This window comes from Leiobunum rupestre, chromosome 7, assembly GCF_980474605.1.
Source record: "Leiobunum rupestre chromosome 7, qqLeiRupe1.1.hap1, whole genome shotgun sequence".
NCBI classification, from domain to species: domain Eukaryota; kingdom Metazoa; phylum Arthropoda; class Arachnida; order Opiliones; family Sclerosomatidae; genus Leiobunum; species Leiobunum rupestre.
In genome coordinates this window covers 27,499,988-27,521,264 of record NC_143390.1, presented here as the reverse complement: position 1 = coordinate 27,521,264, position 21,277 = coordinate 27,499,988, and the positions used below count along the sequence as shown (strand labels likewise).

The 21,277-nt window shown below is 34.2% G+C and overlaps 1 protein-coding gene across 7 annotated transcripts in view; it reads left to right on the top strand.

The window, feature by feature from the left end:
* Positions 1–21,277, top strand: part of Wdr62 (WD repeat domain 62) — a 47,580-nt gene that overhangs the window by 7,049 nt on the left and 19,254 nt on the right. The window contains exon 1 of one of the 7 annotated variants that reach the window (XM_090152875.1): positions 17,862–17,939. The exons of the other annotated variants lie outside the window; for them this stretch is intronic. Coding sequence (XP_090009001.1) covers positions 17,928–17,939 — 12 coding nt within the window. The 5' untranslated portion in view covers positions 17,862–17,927. Of the gene's footprint in view, positions 1–17,861; positions 17,940–21,277 lie in introns of those variants that run through there. 7 annotated transcript variants of the gene reach the window in all.

Below are 21,277 nucleotides of genomic sequence, written 5' to 3'. Positions count from 1 at the left end.
AATATAAGTAGAATTATATTTATGATATTCTGATAAAAGTAAAATATGAAGTTAAAATCTTCTAATTTCGGACTTAAAACGGTCAGGGACTTTGAATCTAAAAAACATTGTGACAAGCCTGTATGTTTCATCCTTAAAGCAACTGTCGGCTTTATCATTGCCACCTGTATTATGACAAGGCCCTTGTTATTAGAGATGGCAATGAATCTATCCGATTCTTCGATAAAACGACTTTACTGGAGAGCGTGGTGCCATCTATTAATGACACAGGAAGCTAAAATTCAAAATAGCGAAACGATAATGTCGCTAGAGAACCATTGTAGAGTATTATAATAAGGCAACTTATACTCTACTTAGTGGACTTTAACCTAAATTATATATCCCATATAAAATATATTGTTAAAAATTACTATAATTTAAGTTATTGTTAAATTTGCAAACGAGCCAATCAACGCGAGGGGTACTTTTGTGTCCCGCCTTTTGGGTCAAAATGTAGTTTTAAGTATCTTGTTTTGATTTCGACGCTAGATATATCTGTTAAAAGAAATAGCTAGTAAACGTGGAGTCGACACTGTCTTGCTGTAAAGTCAATGAACGGCGCTCCCAGCGGCCAAAACATGAACTTCGTTGACCCAGCATAGAACGCTCTACTTTATACTCCAGGGTTGCCACGGTACCTGGAAAGCTTTAGTCCCATTCGACCGAAGGCGGTTTTTGAGGTGTCCCATTCGACCGAATTCCGCCAAAACGTGCGGTTTTTATGTGTCCCATTCGACCGAACGCTTTTAAGTGTCCCATTCGACCGAACGCTGCTATATAAATTGGCTTTTGCTATGTTTTCAATTTAGTTACTGAAGTCGTTGGCAATGGAGCGGAAAATAAAATGGAATGAGCATGAATTATATTTTTATCTTCACCTAGTCAAGAAAAGTAACTGAACCAAAACTGAAATAGTAAACTTAACCAACTCTAACCTAACGTAACCTAACCTAACCTAACCTAAACATGGATCTTCGATAGTACATACCTTATAAATAAAATACCAAATCACCCCGCCAATTGGGCTACATTTTAAAATTCTTTCGGTCGAATGGGAATAAACGACCTGGAAAACCTGGAATTCCTGGAAAAGTCGGGGAGTTTGAATATGGGTATAAAAATCAGGGAAAAGTCGGGGAATTTGAATATGATGTATAAAAATCAGGGGAAAGTCGGGGAATTTGAATATGGGTATAAAAATCAGGGGAAAGTCGGGGAATTTGAATATGGGTATAAAAATCAGGGGAAAGTCAGGAAAAGTCGGAGAATTTGAATATTGGTATAAAATCAAGGAAAAGTCGGGGAATTTGAATATGGGTATAAAAATCAGGGAAAAGTCGGGGAATTTGAATATGGGTATAAAAATCAGGGAAAAGTCAGGGAATTTGAATATGGGTATAAAAAATCAGGGAAAAGTCGGGGAATTTGAATATGGGTATAAAAATCAGGGAAAAGTCGGGGAATTTGAATATGGGTAGGCCTATAAAAATCAGGGAATTTTAAAAAATAGTTTAAATATCAGGGAATTTAATTTCGGTTGAAATAGGAAACTTTTACTAAAATATAGGTTAAAAATTACAAAACCTTGGCACCAAATAAGTCAGGGAAAATCTCCGGAGATGGTCAGGCTGCAAAAGTCAGGGAATTTGATTGTGAAAAAAATGTGGCAACCCTGTACTCCCTTTAAAGCCAATACTAAACTATCCGTAATCGTACTGACCGAATATCTTTCGGAATCTTTCGATCACGTTCGCGAGTCTCGCTATTCAAAAATCGTGTACTATTAGTAGTACCATTAGTTTCGTCGCTTTCAAGAATTTACGAGCGCGCTTTGAGCTCTGTACGTCGTGACCACGGAAAGTATTTAAATTAGAATGTCCGACGTGCCAAATTACGCAGTTGTAAAAGCGAAAACGTCTTCGACTTTGTTCCTGTTTTTCTTTTTCGATATTTAATTCTATGGTTCTGCTCGTGAAGTAGCTACTCTGTTCCGAAACATTTTTGAGTGCTTTGCTGACGTGGGCTTCACAAAATATATTTGAAATCCTTAAAAATATACAGGGTGTTTCAAAAGGTTATGCAAAGATTTGAAGGAGTTTTAGGGGGTGAGTTGAGAAGTACGCTTGTTTTTTCCCCATTTTCCTACGATGAGTTAAAAGAGCGCCAGAGAGTTTCAAAGGCAGGCCTACTAGCCCCTGGGAGTAGGCTGCAACAAGCGCCAAACCAAGCAGCGGGGAAACGCGAACATTAAGGTTTGGGTACGTGTGATTGACAAAAAAGGACTTGGTAAACAAATCGAGGTAACCAGCGTAAAAAAAAAGTAAACTTAAGCTGGTTTCACACTCGACGGAAAATATGCCGGAAATACGATAATAAACGCTTAGCTGAAAATTGATTCCCATTCGATATACCGCTAACGTTCAACTTTACGCTGCTAATTTTCCGTCAAGTGTGAAACCAGCTTTAAACAGTATTTAAAGTCCCTGCTGCTTGGTTTTGCGCTTGTTGCAGCCTACTTCCAGGCCACACTTTGAAGCTCTCTGGCGCTCTTTTGACTCATCGTAGGAAAATGGGGGAAAAACAGGCATACTTCTCAACTCACCCCCTACAACTCCTTAAAATTTTTGCATAACCTTTTAAAACACCCGGTATATATTCTAGATTGTGGCGGTTTTGCTACGATTCGTTGTGGTTTGTTATCGCCGCGGGTTTATATTTTCTTTTTATGATCCTTCCTTTTCTTTTAAGTACTTGACAAGGACATTTGAGCGATTTCATTACGACATTTAAACAACGAGGAATTTTGAACCTCAAATTTTCCGCGGCAGATTTGATGGTTCGCCCCATTTCGGGCTCGCGTATCAAGATTACACTCTTTTTACACGCCATGCTTCCTACGCGGCACGTTCATTTCCGAGGTTTTTACCTCGAGTTTAGCTTATATTCGGTCACGTTAGTTACGGATAAAACCCAAGAATTCCGTAGATTTTACAACAAGCCGTTTTAGGAAATTTTTTAAAAATGCCGGTTTGTTTATCTTGGCAATTTCCAATTACATTTCATTCCCAACGCTTTCGAGGGTGTTTTACTGGAATGAATTTTCTTTATGGGAGAATATTCGCCCGAAAACTGGCGAAAACAAAAAGTCAGGCCCGGCCCCCGGCAAAGGAAAAAAACAATATCTGTATACAATTTGCGGGCCCCCTTAAACTCCCCCATCCTTATTTGGGGGAGATTTCCATCTGGGATTTCCGTTAAGAATGATCTCTCGTGTTTTTGCCGCCGGAGAAGGAAATTTCGTCTGATATCCATCGATCCGATTCGCCCGAAAGTTCGGTTTCGAGATGATGGGGCTATTAGGTTGCGGCCGAGGTCTAGCCGATACGCGTTTGTCAAAGGAGAAGACCCTTTCACGGGCGTAGCGCCACTAGAGGCCCATTTTTTAAATACCCTAAATCTTATTAGATGGCGCCAGCAGTCTGAAACGTAGAAATTTCCAACTCTCTTTAAACCGTGAAATGTATTCAGTTTTTCGTGGTTTTTATTCCATTTTTTCCCTGAGTTATGGAGTTGAACCCTTTTATATATCCAAGATTGTATTTATTTATATTTAGGACGAATGACTTGTTTTGAGAAGTGGTGTAGTCCTAAAAAAGAACCGGGGCGCTACCTGGGTACAGCCATCTTTGATTTCGCGCGTAATCGAAGTTGGCTGTACCGGCCGCTCTAAATGTACGTCCAACTTCGATTTTTAGCGTGATCGAAGCTGGCCGTACCTAGGTAACTATTTGAAATTGTTATGGTATTTTCCTGCGGGCAAAATTTATAATAAATTCACACACGAGAAAAATGATTTACGAAATAGAAGCAAGGCGCGCCCTGGCAAAATGGAAAAACCAAGGCGGGGCGGCGCCCTGCCTTTGAAAAAAGCACCGGGGTGACACACTGGCCCGACTACACCACTGGTTTTGAGACGACCATGGGGTTTTTGGAAGACCCTTTCAATTTTTCAAATTTATCTGTACAGTGGCGCCAAACATTTAAAGCCAAGGCAAGAGCGGCCAGAGCTGCAAACGTTGGTGTTCCACACCAAATACCTGATGTTATATTCCCTTTAACGGGATTTTAACCCGCAAAGCAATCTTTATGGAAGACCCCTTAAATTTTCCAAATTTCCCTGTGCAGTGGCGCCCATCATTTTTAATGCCTAGGCAAGAGCTGCAAACGTTGGTGTTCCACACCAAATACCCGAGGTTATATTCCCTTTAAAATAGTGTTAGAAGTATACGTTTTTGGAATAAATCAGTAAGTATTTATCCCCTTCCGCGACGAAAAGTTTTTATTTGGCGCCATCTAGTATGAATAATAGCGTTAAAACCCTCCCTCTAAGGGCTTCACTCTTAAATGTTTGCTTCCCCGTAAGCAATTTGTGAATCGGTCTATTAAGTTTGGCTTCCCCGCCCTCGAAGCGTACCTGCGTTTGCTCTTCGCATTTACATCCGCACTCTGACTCTCTCTCTCCCGAATTTGCCCGTGTCTTATTTTTCCTTTAAAGCCTAAAGCTAGACGCCCATTGGCTCTCCGTTTCGTCACCGTCCTGCCTTCCACGAGGCATTGTCTCCGTTACGTAGCAAAGCCTCTTTAAAGGTAGAACGGAGACGTTACGAAGAGCAGTGAGCGCCTGGCTTAAAGAGAGCCGTAAAACGGCGCGGCTCAAGATTTACTCGGTCAACGCGGAGTTTTCGCTTATTTGGTATTACGAGGCCTCCGGTTGGTACCTGGCTAGTTTGTTCACTGAGAAATATATATATTCCGGAGGAAACTGCTGTGATTTCCACGAGGGGTCTGACACTTGCCATTATTTTGTACGGGATTTCGTAGACATTTTGGCGATTTTATCATTACTTTTTGAAGTGATTGTGGGATTTCGTAGAGATTTTGGCGATTTTACCATTACTTTTTGAAGTGATTGTGGGATTTCGTAGAGATTTTGGCAATTTTATCATTAGTTTTTGAAGTGATTGTGGGATTTCGTAGAGATTTTGGCGATTTTATCATTAGTTTTTGAAGTGATTGTGGGATTTCGTAGAGATTTTGGCGATTTTATCATTACTTTTTGAAGTGATTGTGGGATTTCGTAGAGATTTTGGCGATTTTATCATTACTTTTTGAAGTGATTGTGGGATTTCGTAGAGATTTTGGCAATTTTATCATTAGTTTTTGAAGTGATTGTGGGATTTCGTAGAGATTTTGGCGATTTTATCATTACTTTTTGAAGTGATTGTGGGATTTCGTAGAGATTTTGGCGATTTTATCATTAGTTTTTGAAGTGATTGTGGGATTTCGTAGAGATTTTGGCGATTTTACCATTACTTTTTGAAGTGATTGTGGGATTTCGTAGAGATTTTGGCAATTTTATCATTAGTTTTTGAAGTGATTGTGGGATTTCGTAGAGATTTTGGCGATTTTATCATTACTTTTTGAAGTGATTGTGGGATTTCGTAGAGATTTTGGCGATTTTATCATTACTTTTTGAAGTGATTGTGGGATTTCGTAGAGATTTTGGCGATTTTATCATTACTTTTTGAAGTGATTGTGGGATTTCGTAGAGATTTTGGCGATTTTACCATTACTTTTTGAAGTGATTGTGGGATTTCGTAGAGATTTTGGCGATTTTATCATTACTTTTTGAAGTGATTGTGGGATTTCGTAGAGATTTTGGCGATTTTATCATTAGTTTTTGAAGTGATTGTGGGATTTCGTAGAGATTTTGGCGATTTTACCATTACTTTTTGAAGTGATTGTGGGATTTCGTAGAGATTTTGGCAATTTTATCATTAGTTTTTGAAGTGATTGTGGGATTTCGTAGAGATTTTGGCGATTTTATCATTACTTTTTGAAGTGATTGTGGGATTTCGTAGAGATTTTGGCGATTTTATCATTACTTTTTGAAGTGATTGTGGGATTTCGTAGAGATTTTGGCGATTTTATCATTAGTTTTTGAAGTGATTGTGGGATTTCGTAGAGATTTTGGCGATTTTATCATTACTTTTTGAAGTGATTGTGGGATTTCGTAGAGATTTTGGCGATTTTATCATTACTTTTTGAAGTGATTGTGGGATTTCGTAGAGATTTTGGCGATTTTATCATTAGTTTTTGAAGTGATTGTGGGATTTCGTAGAGATTTTGGCGATTTTACCATTACTTTTTGAAGTGATTGTGGGATTTCGTAGAGATTTTGGCGATTTTATCATTACTTTTTGAAGTGATTGTGGGATTTCGTAGAGATTTTGGCGATTTTATCATTAGTTTTTGAAGTGATTGTGGGATTTCGTAGAGATTTTGGCGATTTTATCATTAGTTTTTGAAGTGATTGTGGGATTTCGTAGAGATTTTGGCGATTTTATCATTACTTTTTGAAGTGATTGTGGGATTTCGTAGAGATTTTGGCGATTTTATCATTACTTTTTGAAGTGATTGTGGGATTTCGTAGAGATTTTGGCGATTTTATCATTAGTTTTTGAAGTGATTGTGGGATTTCGTAGAGATTTTGGCGATTTTATCATTACTTTTTGAAGTGATTGTGGGATTTCGTAGAGATTTTGGCGATTTTATCATTACTTTTTGAAGTGATTGTGGGATTTCGTAGAGATTTTGGCGATTTTATCATTACTTTTTGAAGTGATTGTGGGATTTCGTAGAGATTTTGGCGATTTTATCATTACTTTTTGAAGTGATTGTGGGATTTCGTAGAGATTTTGGCGATTTTATCATTACTTTTTGAAGTGATTGTGGGATTTCGTAGAGATTTTGGCGATTTTATCATTACTTTTTGAAGTGATTGTGGGATTTCGTAGAGATTTTGGCGATTTTATCATTACTTTTTGAAGTGATTGTGGGATTTCGTAGAGATTTTGGAGATTTTATCATTACTTTTTGAAGTGATTGTGGGATTTCGTAGAGATTTTGGCGATTTTATCATTACTTTTTGAAGTGATTGTGGGATTTCGTAGAGATTTTGGCGATTTTATCATTACTTTTTGAAGTGATTGTGGGATTTCGTAGAGATTTTGCAGATTTTATCATTACTTTTTGAAGTGATTGTGGGATTTCGTAGAGATTTTGGCGATTTTATCATTACTTTTTGAAGTGATTGTGGGATTTCGTAGAGATTTTGCCGATTTTATCATTACTTTTTGAAGTGATTGTGGGATTTCGTAGAGATTTTGCCGATTTTATCATTACTTTTTGAAGTGATTGTGGGATTTCGTAGAGATTTTGGCGATTTTATCATTACTTTTTGAAGTGATTGTGGGATTTCGTAGAGATTTTGGCGATTTTATCATTACTTTTTGAAGTGATTGTGGGATTTCGTAGAGATTTTGCCGATTTTATCATTACTTTTTGAAGTGATTGTGGGATTTCGTAGAGATTTTGGCGATTTTATCATTACTTTTTGAAGTGATTGTGGGATTTCGTAGAGATTTTGGCGATTTTATCATTACTTTTTGAAGTGATTGTGGGATTTCGTAGAGATTTTGGCGATTTTATCATTACTTTTTGAAGTGATTTTGGGATTTCGTAGAGATTTTGGCGATTTTATCATTACTTTTTGAAGTGATTGTGGGATTTCGTAGAGATTTTGGCGATTTTATCATTACTTTTTGAAGTGATTGTGGGATTTCGTAGAGATTTTGGCGATTTTATCATTACTTTTTGAAGTGATTGTGGGATTTCGTAGAGATTTTGCCGATTTTATCATTACTTTTTGAAGTGATTGTGGGATTTCGTAGAGATTTTGGCGATTTTATCATTACTTTTTGAAGTGATTGTGGGATTTCGTAGAGATTTTGGCGATTTTATCATTACTTTTTGAAGTGATTGTGGGATTTCGTAGAGATTTTGGCGATTTTATCATTACTTTTTGAAGTGATTGTGGGATTTCGTAGAGATTTTGGCGATTTTATCATTACTTTTTGAAGTGATTGTGGGATTTCGTAGAGATTTTGCCGATTTTATCATTACTTTTTGAAGTGATTGTGGGATTTCGTAGAGATTTTGGCGATTTTATCATTACTTTTTGAAGTGATTGTGGGATTTCGTAGAGATTTTGGCGATTTTATCATTACTTTTTGAAGTGATTGTGGGATTTCGTAGAGATTTTGGCGATTTTATCATTACTTTTTGAAGTGATTGTGGGATTTCGTAGAGATTTTGGCGATTTTATCATTACTTTTTGAAGTGATTTTGGGATTTCAATGTTAATTTACCATAGAGAGAGTTAAAAGATTTTGCGATTCTAGACAAAGTGTACGGGATTTTGGTAAATGTCCAACCCCTCGGATTTCCAGTATGAACGCGCCGCTTTGATCTCGTATATAGGACAAATTTGAACCCATAAATATAAGGGGACCGATAAAACAAAAGTTGAGACTCCAGTCATAAATAACAAAGTTTATTTTTCTACCAACTGGAATGGGTTCGTCGACAGTGCGTAGAACTAAAAACTAAAATATTTTATAAAAATCTAGAGATCGAAAAGCATCTTCAACGGAGAAGAGAGTCGAGTTATCGTCGAAATGTTTTCTTTTGTCGTTTCGTCTTGTTCGCCAGCAACTCCGAAAAGGAAAGTTTCGAAAATCGAAGCTCGCAGTGGTGGGCATTTTGGAAAATTTTGTGATAACTCTCACTTCATTCCCGTTTCTAAAAATTTTAAATTCAAACTCACCTCCTTTCACCACCGCAAACCAGTGTTGGGAAAAAAACCCTGTTTTTTCATAAAAACCTTAAAAACCGGTTTATTTGGTTTAAACCAGGTTTGTTGGGTTTAAATCAGGTTTTTATTAAAAACTGCTTTATTTTACTCTTAATCTATTTTTTGCTTTTGTTTCACCGTGCATTTTAAGAGTATTATTACAAGTCTCACGTGACCAGAACAAAGTTTTAGTTTTAGTTTCGTTTCTTACAAGTCTCACCAGAACGAAGTTTTAGTTATAGTTTCATTTTTGATTTTGTATAAATGCCGGGTGACCAGGAAAATGCCTCAAAAATGTTATTGAAGAAATAGCTAATTTTCAAGTGAATTAAAGGAAAATATAGGAAAAACCCTAAGCAAAAATAAGGATTCTTATCGAGAAACAGTAGATAAAATTAAGTAAAATATAGGATGAAGAAGGGTACACGACTATATTATATACTACACGAGAAAACCTAAGGGGTGAATAGGAAGGTATTGAAAATATGGGAAATGTGGTCACCTTGTACATTTTTTAGAAATGTAATCAATCATTTTGATAAGAAAATGTACAAACATTTTGAAATAATTTTTAGTTAATTAAAAAAACCAAATTATTATAAAAACCATTGGTTTTTTTTTAAATCACTTGGGTTAAACCATGATTTAAACCAAGGTTTAAACCAGCCAACCCTGCCGCAAACTAACTTTTTAGCTGATCTCCTCTCTACGCATTTCACTAATTAAATTAACCTCGATCACACTCCAAATACATTCTTTCAAAAATATAATTTCCTCTCACTCTCCTCTCACTTAAATTCGTAGCTTGGAAACTCATCTTATTCTCCTCTCCGTTAGATGCTTATAGCATCTCACCACCTCTCAATTGCTCTCACTGATCTCACGGTGAGAGGAGAGTGCCCATCACTGCGCGGTAGACTCCTTACTGCGGGCATCGTTCCGCTGTTGACGTTCCAAATAGCGCTGTCAGAGTCGTCCGCCGGGAATCCCTCCGAAATAAAAAGAATAAGGGAATATCTTTTTGTCGTTCCAGACATTGATCCAGAAAGGGAAAGAACATTAACATTTTTGACAAATTCCTCTCGCTCTTTTCTCGTGAATCTCGAGCGCACGCGATGCCCACAACGTGGAAAAGATCACGTTGTTCAATACCATTTTCGTCTATACAGGGTGTTTCAAAAGGTTGTGCAAAAATTTTAAGGAGTTGTAGGGGGTGAGTTGAGAAGTATGCCTGTTTTTTTTCATTTTCCTGCGATGAGTTAAAAGAGCGCCAGATAGCTTCAAAGTGTGGTCTACTAGCCCCTGGAAGTAGGATGCAACCAGCGCAAAACCAAGCAGCAGGGACTTTAAATACTGTTTAAGTTAACGTTTTTACACTGGTTACCTCGATTTGTTTTCAAGGTCCTTTTTTACCTATCACACGAGCCCAAACCTTAATGTGCGCTTGTTGCAGCCTACTTCCAGGGGCTAGTAGGGCACACTTTGAAGCTCTCTGTAGCTCTTTTAACTCATCGTAGGAAAATGGGAAAAAACAGGCGTACTTCTCAACTCACCCCCTACATACAACTCCTTAATATTTTTGCATAACCTTCTGAAACACCCTGTATACTAAATATCGTTCCCTTTAGAAATAATTTCATTTACTCATAAAATGTATCTTCAAGGGTTGGCATGGAACCAGCCATACCGGTTATAACCACCTGGTTAAACACGGTTATAGCCGCTTGAAAAAATCCTTAATTTTTTGGCTTTTTTTTTAATTAAAAAAATTTACAATATTTTACTAAAATTTTAGCTTTTATTTAGTTTATCATTTGTTTCATATCTAAACAAATTGGGGTGAGCTCAAATTATCCCCTAATTGAGGGGGACGGGGGTAGGTTTAAAATTCAAAACATAAACAAAAACTATAGGGAAATCAAAAGAATTTTATTATTTAATCAGGGTTGTTGATTTTTTTGATTTTTTTTAAAAAAATCAAAAGCATCGATTTTTTTTATTTTAATCAGATTTTTTTGATTTTAATCGATTTTTTTATTTTTTATTAATTTTTAGATTTTTGTCACTTATTAAAAGCAATATATAAGCTTATTGATATAATTATTATTTTTGTATAAATAATATTCAATAGTAGACAGTTTTATCATGTCAAAAAATATTTATCCCAAGAAATAAGTATATTTGTATCACAGGAGTAAACTTGAAGTAAAACTAAACAGTGTGAGAAATAAGGCACTATCACAGGCCAATCGCCAGTTCAAAAATTAAATGCCTGGGGTGTTAGTGGCCCTGGTGAAAACTTAATCCATTCAAAGTTTTTCCCTTCAAGATTTATAGTTCTTTATTTAACACTCCAAAATTTTGAAATACCCATAATAACTAACCTATTAAGCCTATGCCCTAGCACATATTGTCAAGAGTAGATAATTTGACCATAAATTATGAAAGCCGGATTTTAAAGGTTAAAAATGGTAAATGGCCAGAGGCCAGTTTTTTAATTAAACTACCTAGGCTCTACTGGCCACAGGTCCAGTTTAAAACAATTCCTTATTTCTCAGCCTGGGAGAGTCCATAATTTTCAAAGAACCAAAAATGAGGTGGGGAAGGGATCGTGGTAGTGATAGGTAATAGTGTAATATAATGACAAAATTGGTCTAAAATATAATAATTCAATAGTAAATCTCTCATTTATGGAAAGTTAATAACTTTTAAACAATCTTTTATAGGAACAGATTTAAATCAACGATTTAAAAAAAAAATCATTTGATTAAAATCGCGATTTAAATCGCTGATTTAAATCGACTTGATTTTAATCAAACAACCCTGTATTTAATATGGTTATTTTGCTTACTTCGTTTAGTTTCTAATTTAAAACTATGACAGCCGACAATTTCCTACTTAGAAAGTGAATGGCACAAGTAAAAGAGGCTGTTTACATTTTAGCCGGCTTTAACCGAAACAAAACCGGTTATAACCAGTTAAAACCACTGATCTGGTTTATTTCAATAAAATCCGGCTTTTTTCAGGGTTCGTACACGACCTGGAAAACGTGGAAAAGTCAGGGAATTTTAATATGATTCCAAAAAGTCAGGGAATTTTAAAATGATTCCAAAAGGTCAGGGAAAAGTCAGGGAATTTGAAAATGACCCCAAAAAAGTAAGGGAATTTTAAAATGGTCCAAAAAGGTAAGGGAATTTTAAAAGGACCCCAAAAAAATCCGGCGAATAAATTTTTGAAAGATGTATTAAAAATACAGAATAAATATTTTTCATGATTTTACCTCAAAATATAAATTAATTCTACAAAAATGGTCATTGAAATTTTGCAATTTGGTCAGGGAAAACCTGGAAATGTCAGGGAATTTAATTCCGGTAATTTTGTACGAACCCTGTTTTTCCAACCCTGAATTCTTCAGTTACATTATTTAGTCCACTATCTAACCTGACAGTTCGTTTAAGGTCTACGAAAGGCGCTTGACTATGACAATTCCACTCAAGTTAGTGCGCAAAGATATATTTCCCGGGCGAATGTCGGAGGACTGTATCGTTGAACCCGCTTCAGAAACGCGGTTCGTGATTCACTGTCACGTCTTATCACGTATGCCCTTCTCTCACGGATGACTAATCCGAGCCGCAGGTAGACCCCTGTAAAAGAGACTCACCCGCAATGCAGTCTACACTTTGAGTCTGAGACAGAGGGATAGATACTATCCTTTCCGAGAATGCACGAAACCATATTCTCGCCTTTATTTTCTTAGTGCGCCGCGTCGTAGATGGCGCCCGATTTATACTCTGGGAAATGGACCAATTTAATAAATTTTGTTATGGTTGACCCTAACATTAAAGGTATACAGGGTGTTTCAAATGATTTTGCAAAAATTTGAAGGAGTTGTAGGGGTGAGTTGAGAAGTATGCCTATTTTTCCCCCTTTTCCTACGATGAGTTAAAAGAGCGCCAGAGAGCTTCAAAGTGTGGCCTACTAGCCCCTGGAAGTAGGCTGCAACAAGCGCAAAACCAGGGAGCAGGGAAACGCGAACATTAAGGTTTGGGTTCATGTGATAGGTAAAAAAGGACTTTGTAAACAAATCGAGCTTTGGTCCCATTCGACCGAAATCCCATTCGTTCGAAAACGATTTAACATTGAGTCCCAATCGATCGAAAATACCCCAATTGTGCGGTTTACAGCCCAATTTTGCACGTTTATATTATTTTTTATAGTACATCAAATTTCGTTTTTATGAGACGTTTTTTAAATCGGTTTACTTGTTATATAAATAAGTGTTGATAGTCTTATTGGAGGCAGTTAGCTAAAATGGAGAAAATAGCTCACAAACGAGGGTTCGAATGAAGAAGTCGCGTTAGCCTTACTCGACGCAATTGCTACAAACTTAACCATTCACATTAAAAAATGAAATTGTTCGAATTATTGTATTCTTGATATAAATAAAAAGTTCAAAGCATAAATATATTTATCAAAGCGCGCCACCCTAGGGAAGTGAGAGACTAACCTAACCTAACCTAACCTTACCGTTAGTACACCTGTAGCAATTTTGTTTAGGTATAACGTTTTTTGCGTACCCTGCTATATCTCGGGGCAGAAGTAAAAAACAAAACAAAAGGTCCCAATGAACCGAATCCGCCTTTTGGGCTATATTTCGGAAACATATTGAATTCGGTCGAATGGGATTTCGATCGAATGGGAATATACCCAAATCGAGGTAACCAGCGTAAAAAAGTACACTTAAACAGTATTTAAAGTCCCTAAGTCCTAAGTCATCTAGCGACTGTTATACGGAGCTAACAGTTCTACGTCACACTTCGTCTCCCATGCTTTTTCCTATTGAAAAAAGTTCTACCCAAAATGGCGGCTACAGCCAAAGCTACGGAGTGTTAGTACCCTATTGCCTTTAATACGGGTGGTTATGTCCAAAACTGGGTCCCAGAGTATTGAGGGATAGTATATCGAGGGCTTTTCGATTCACTTCGTCGTTGTCTGTAGTGAGGCTGATAGTTAAACTCAAAATAATAAATTTTGAATTAAATTAATGTTTAAATATGATTTCCACGTTTTTCTCGATACACAGAATTTGGAGGGTAGGGCTAGGCAATCACTGATTCACGTGACAAAAGGGGAGGATCTATCGCAAATGCGGCCAGACAGCAGGGTGACAACAGTTCCTATTTCCTATTTTTTCCTATAATTTAAAGGGGATCGGCCAATCTTTTCCAAATATGGCCTTATTTCCGTATCAAAAGATTAACAAGACTTTCAATATACTAACACGTACCTTTAGTTTTTTTGTCTTGAAAAAATAGCTTTTGGCCCAAAACGTTTAAACGAAAAATAACGCCAGGTGTTTGGGTTCGAATTTTCGCCGCCATCTTAGGGGCTGCCGCCAGCGCCCCTAACCCCGTATGAACGATTTGCGAACTATCCTAACTTTTAAAATCGCGCAATTTAGGCTTAGGTCTCTTACAACTGGAACGCGCCGCGCGTGCAAAACAATTTTGTGCGCTTTTACGTGGTTTTTCTGTCTCACCGACTTCTCACCAGGTGTCGCGGCGGACGCGCGCTTTTCGATTTCCCGAAATTTCTTTATTTTATTAAAAATTAACCACTCAATAGTTTTTGATGCGGTTTTCGCCATAAATTTTAGTTTTTAATGGGCTATAGGGCTATCTAACTGGTTAAAGCGTGACCGTTCCCCTTTAACGTCATTTCTTATTTTTTTCCTATTATTTCATTAAATTTCCTATAATACCCTATATTTTAACTCAAAAGTCTGAAGAAATTAAAATAGTTAAACGTCTTAGTTTTTAAAGATGCTTATTTCCAACACTTGTCCCCGATATTATCTCCGAGGGGCTAACCACTCTTAGAAAGTCTGTACACCGGATTACGCTTAGATTAGCACTGCCAAAGGCAGGGACTTAAAAGATTACGCGTAATCCCATTAGTACAGTCAAAGGTACGGCTCTGTACACCGATTACGCGGAGTGATCAGCCCCTCGGTTATCTCTTGATGGTTCCTACTTTTAATTTTTTTTTTTTAGGTTATCAACTTTATTTTGAAGGTTATACCCCCCTGGTAATTTTTAAATGGGTCTAAAAAGTCTGGTAAAGGTCAGGGAATTTTAAGAATTTGTAAAAAAAGGTCAGGGAATTCAATCTTATCTTAGCCACTTTTTGAAGGTAATTTTACTCTATATCTATGACAAATTCCATGATTATCATTTATTTCTTTGAAAGTTTGGCTAATTTTTTCAACATTGCAATAACCTTTTTACATTTACTAACTCCTGATAGAAGTAAAATATAACATAACATGAAAATTTTGGCCTTAAATAAGTCAGGGAAAATCTCTTTTAGGCCGAGAACAGAGATTATATTTTCTCGTGCTCGAATTTTGACCCCCCCCCCCCATATCTGAACTTGTTAATTTCTTGAGGAGTGACAGCTTGAACGACGGCTCAGACTGTTTGACAATATCCAGAATTGTCCAAGTGGTCAGAGCTGCCAATCAATTTGTCATAGAGGTCAGTTAATCTGTCACTCGTCACAACATCGAGTACATGATTAGAGGGCTAGAAAATCGCCCTGTTCTCGGTCTTTAAAATGGTCAGGGAATTTTAAACTCAAAATTTGTTAACACCCCTGACCCCCTTTCAACAATTTAACAACCGTTCTTTTATTGTATAATGAATTTCCTCCTAATTTTTTCAGTTTCCTCCCAATTTTCTTCCTATATTTCACTGATAAATTTCCTATGATTCCTTTAAATAATTTTAAAATATTCTGTGGTCAGCCAGAGACTGTTTTTGAACGATAGTGGTTTTCCACCCTTAAAGCGCCGAACTGTATTTTTTTCGTTTTATCAGCTCTCTCGTCTCCGCACGCGATGTTACTCGGCACTATGTGTCACGTTTGAAGGTATAGGAATTAACTATTCATTTTTACGGCTAGTTACCCAAGACGAACGTTTTCGGGATATTGACAAATCTGTCTGTTGGTTGACGACAAACCACATTTGTTTTTATTTTTTCTGTAGTTATTGCGTCATTCGATATCTGTAGATTTGGTCGATGGGTGGGACGGGGCCCCATTTTAGGATTAAAAATGAACTCTCGTTGTCTACCTACACGCGTGAATTTCGAACGGACCATTGGCCATAATGGCAATCTCGATGGCATTCCGAACACCTACCTCCGATTTCTAGCCCCCCAAACGACGTGCCCGTGCGCCATATACGAGTCGCTGCGCCTAGAACTTTCCATCTATTTTGTATTTGCTTCGGCGGCTTTCCCGTTCGAGGAACAGCAGGTGGGTTGCGCATACCCACTTGAAACTTTTATTCGCGTTCTTTTCCCGCGTCTGCACTTTTCCCCGTTTTATACAAATCCTTATCTGATAACGTAATTAGGGAAAACCACGTAACTCGATATACGATAATTTGCCTTACACATTTCGCCCGATTACGGTTAAGTAATTGATCTTCAAAGTTTGTGATATAAATCTCTTACGAAAGACGTAGTTTCATATGGGCGAGTATTTCCCGCTAGTTGAAGTATGCGGATAAATACGCGAAAAGTTAAAAACGTCCATAATAAAAAGCTAAATACTATCAAAGGACATCGCGCTTCTTCTATGGGATTTGGCTTTCGACAGATGTTTTTGAAATTGAAACATGTTGTTAAGCTTGATCAAAGAAGCAAATTTGTCCGTTTTAAGTAACAGCGGTAAAAGTGGACAGAACTTACAAGGAGACGACCCGAGGTGATATTCACCGATTTTGTTCAAAGTCGGGTATAATGTACAGCTCCGTGTAACTTAAATAATCTGCAAGGGAAAAGTTGCAACGGGCTTTCGTTTTGCCATGGCAACCGAAAACGTTTTTGACAACATGATTTGGAATTATTTCCATTGAAAATAACATGGGACTCTGAAGTATTTTAAGGGTCCACCAATTGACCAAATTGCATTTAAACTTGATTAAATTAAATTTTTAAAATCGATTTTTTTTTTTAACGTTTTTGAAATTTTCAATTTTTTAAAGGTTTCACAGGGGTGGGGGGACTGACTTGGGATATTTACTTATATAAAAACCATATTTCCAAAGCTAGTACTTCATATATTTAACACTGTACTAAATTGTTTTAAACAATCAACGGGAGCATGCGAAGTCACATGTTTCTTTGTCGTGAGAGAGATAAGTTTTATGTATCGAACTTGTAAAAAGTATAACCAGAAGTATATAATATATATCGTACGAGAGAAGTATTCACCGCTTTATATGCTAATACTATTCGTTTCATTTTGCAATACATCATATAGTGATTTACTAAAACTATTACATCGGGACCTATTTTTAGCTTAGTATTTTATATTTGACCATTTTCGGAATTAAATTATTTTTAAATTAACTATAATACTGTTAAATAGCCTCCGGTGTATAAGATAATTAAAATTTACTTAAATTACTCAGAGAAAATAATATTACAGCAAAATTTAAAATGATCACTGAAGTCGTTTTTAAAATGTCTTTGGAATTTATTTTAAATAAATATACTATTATAAAAACACCGGTGCTATGTAAAATATAAAAATTGTATTTTCCCTGAAACCGGCTCGCAGAGTGCACTAACCCTTTTTATTTCAATCGCAAACAGTTTGATTTACGAAATTATAATTAAAAACAAACACGTGTGCGATAATAATTAACGAAATATATAATCGCGACGTTCCTTATCAAAACAGATAAGCAATATTTTTCTTGTTTTATCTCGCTCCCCCCTTGCAGCCCCCCAGCATCCCGTCATCCGCCTGAGAAAAATCGTGCTTTCATTCAAATTTATTGTCTAAAGGCCAGTTTATAAAAAAGGATTGTGATCAACTGAAAACGAAAAAATTTATCCCACATTGGTTTGCGGGGGTATAGAAACGATTAAAAAATGTATAAAAAGGGAAAAGCTAGTTTTGAAAATGTGGAGCGTGGGACGGGACTTATTCTCCGTCCCTCTTATCAGCGATTATACGCAATTCAATAATATCGAAATATTTTATAAGTTATGATTGCGATCGTGGGCCTCAAAGATTATCTTCATTGATACAGGGAACTACTCGCTTTACAAATAACATGGTGACCACAGTTCGTATATTTCCTATTTTTTCCTATTATTTAACGTCCTTCCTTTTTTCTCCTATAATTACATATATTTAACCCAAAAGTCTGAAGAAATTAATTTTACCTTAAGATATTTACTTTTTCGAAAAAAAGTGAAATTTTGAATTAATAATATTATAATAAAGATGCTTCTTAATTTCATTAAATTTCCTATATTTTAACCCAAAAGTCTGAAGAAATTAAAATAATGGATATTATTTTACCTTAAAATATTTTATTTTTTTCAAAAAAGTGATATTTTTAATCAATAATATAATAATAAAGATGCTTCTTAACTTCATTAAATTTCCTATATTTTAACCCAAAAGTCTGAAGAAATTAAAATAATGGATATTATTTTACCTTAAAATATTTTATTTTTTTCAAAAAAGTGATATTTTTAATCAATAATATAATAATAAAGATGCTTCTTAACTTCATTAAATTTCCTATATTTTAACCCAAAAGTCTGAAGAAATTAATTTTACCTTAAGATATTTACTTTTTTCGAAAAAAAGTGATATTTTTAATTAATAATATAATAATAAAGTCTGAAGAAATGAAAATAATGGATATTATTTTACCTTAAAATATTTTATTTTTTTCAAAAAAGTGATATTTTTAATCAATAATATTATAATAAAGATGCTTCTTAATTTCATTAAATTTCCTATATTTTAACCCAAAAGTCTGAAGAAATTAAAATAATGGATATTATTTTACCTTAAAATATTTTATTTTTTTCAAAAAAGTGATATTTTTAATCAATAATATAATAATAAAGATGCTTCTTAACTTCATTAAATTTCCTATATTTTAACCCAAAAGTCTGAAGAAATTAATTTTACCTTAAGATATTTACTTTTTTCGAAAAAAAGTGATATTTTTAATTAATAATATAATAATAAAGTCTGAAGAAATGAAAATAATGGATATTATTTTACCTTAAAATATTTTATTTTTTTCAAAAAAGTGATATTTTTAATCAATAATATTATAATAAAGATGCTTCTTAATTTCATTAAATTTCCTATATTTTAACCCAAAAGTCTGAAGAAATTAAAATAATTGATATTATTTTACCTTAAAATATTTTATTTTTTTCAAAAAAGTGATATTTTTAATCAATAATATAATAATAAAGATGCTTCTTAACTTCATTAAATTTCCTATATTTTAACCCAAAAGTCTGAAGAAATTAATTTTACCTTAAGATATTTACTTTTTTCGAAAAAAAGTGATATTTTTAATTAATAATATAATAATAAAGTCTGAAGAAATGAAAATAATGGATATTATTTTACCTTAAAATATTTTATTTTTTTCAAAAAAGTGATATTTTTAATCAATAATATTATAATAAAGATGCTTCTTAATTTCATTAAATTTCCTATATTTTAACCCAAAAGTCTGAAGAAATTAAAATAATGGATATTATTTTACCTTAAAATATTTTATTTTTTTCAAAAAAGTGATATTTTTAATCAATAATATAATAATAAAGATGCTTCTTAACTTCATTAAATTTCCTATATTTTAACCCAAAAGTCTGAAGAAATTAATTTTACCTTAAGATATTTACTTTTTTCGAAAAAAAGTGATATTTTTAATTAATAATATAATAATAAAGTCTGAAGAAATGAAAATAATGGATATTATTTTACCTTAAAATATTTTATTTTTTTCAAAAAAGTGATATTTTTAATCAATAATATTATAATAAAGATGCTTCTTAATTTCATTAAATTTCCTATATTTTAACCCAAAAGTCTGAAGAAATTAAAATAATTGATATTATTTTACCTTAAAATATTTTATTTTTTTCAAAAAAGTGATATTTTTAATCAATAATATAATAATAAAGATGCTTCTTAACTTCATTAAATTTCCTATATTTTAACCCAAAAGTCTGAAGAAATTAATTTTACCTTAAGATATTTACTTTTTTCGAAAAAAAGTGATATTTTTAATTAATAATATAATAATAAAGTCTGAAGAAATGAAAATAGTTGATATTATTTTACCTTAAAATATTTAATTTTTTTCGAAAAAGTTATATTTTTAATTAATATTATAATAATGAAGATGCTTCTTAACTTCATTAAATTTCCTATATTTTAACCCAAAAGTCTGAAGAAATTAAAATAGTTGATTTTTTACCTTAAGATATATTCATTTTTCAAAAAAGTTATTTTTAATCATTATTGTTATAATAAAGATGGTTCTTACTTTTAATTTATTTGTTTCTGTTATAAACTTTTTTTTAAGGCTATACCCCCTTTAAACAATATTGACAATCGTTTTCTCTTATTGTAGAATTTTCTCCCATTTTCCCCCCCAATTTTATTCCTATATTTCACTGATAAATTTCGTATAATTATTTTTAAGGACTTTAAAATATTCTGTAGTTATAAAATAAGTCAAATCTTCATAACAGATGTTTCTATATAATAAAACGAATAAAATAGAATATGTTGCCTTTTACGTCACCGCCTTTTACTTTAATTTACAAGTCTACTAGGGCGCGCTACAGTCGCGAGGAATATAATTTTTTCGAGCGCGCGCCAGGGTTGTTGATTTTTTTGATTTTTTTTTTAAATTTTAATCGATTTTTTTATTTTTCATTAATTTTTAGGTTTTTGTCACTTTTTAAAAGCAATATATAAGCTTATTGATATAATTATTTTTGTATCAATTATATTCAATAGTAGACAGTTTTATCATGTCAAAAATATTTATTCGAAGAAATAAGTATGTTTGTATCACAGGAGTAACCTTGAAAAGTAAAACTACACTGTGTAAGAAATAAGGCACTATCACAGGCCAATCGCCAGTTTAAAAATTAGCTGGGACAGTTTAAAAATTAATTGCCTGGGGTGTTAGTGGCCCTGGTGACCACTTAATTAATTCAAAGTTTTTCCCTTTAAGATTTATAGTTCTTTATTTAACACTCCAAAATTTTGAAATACCCATAATAACTAACCCACTAAGCCTATGCCCTAGCACATATTGTCAAGACTCAAGAGTAGATAATTTGACCATAAATGATGAAAGCCTGATTTTGAAGGTTAAAAATGGTAAGTGGCCAGTTTTTTTAATTAAACTACCTAGGCTCTACTGGCCACAGGTCCAGTTTAAAACAATTTCTTATTTCTCAGCCTGGGAGAGTCCATTATTTTCAAAGAACCAAAAATGAGGTGAGGAAGGGATCGTGATAGTGATAGGTAATAGTGTAATATTATGACAAAATTGGTCTAAAATATAATAATTCAATAGTAAATCTCTCATTTATGGAAATTTAATACCTTTTAAACAATCTTTTA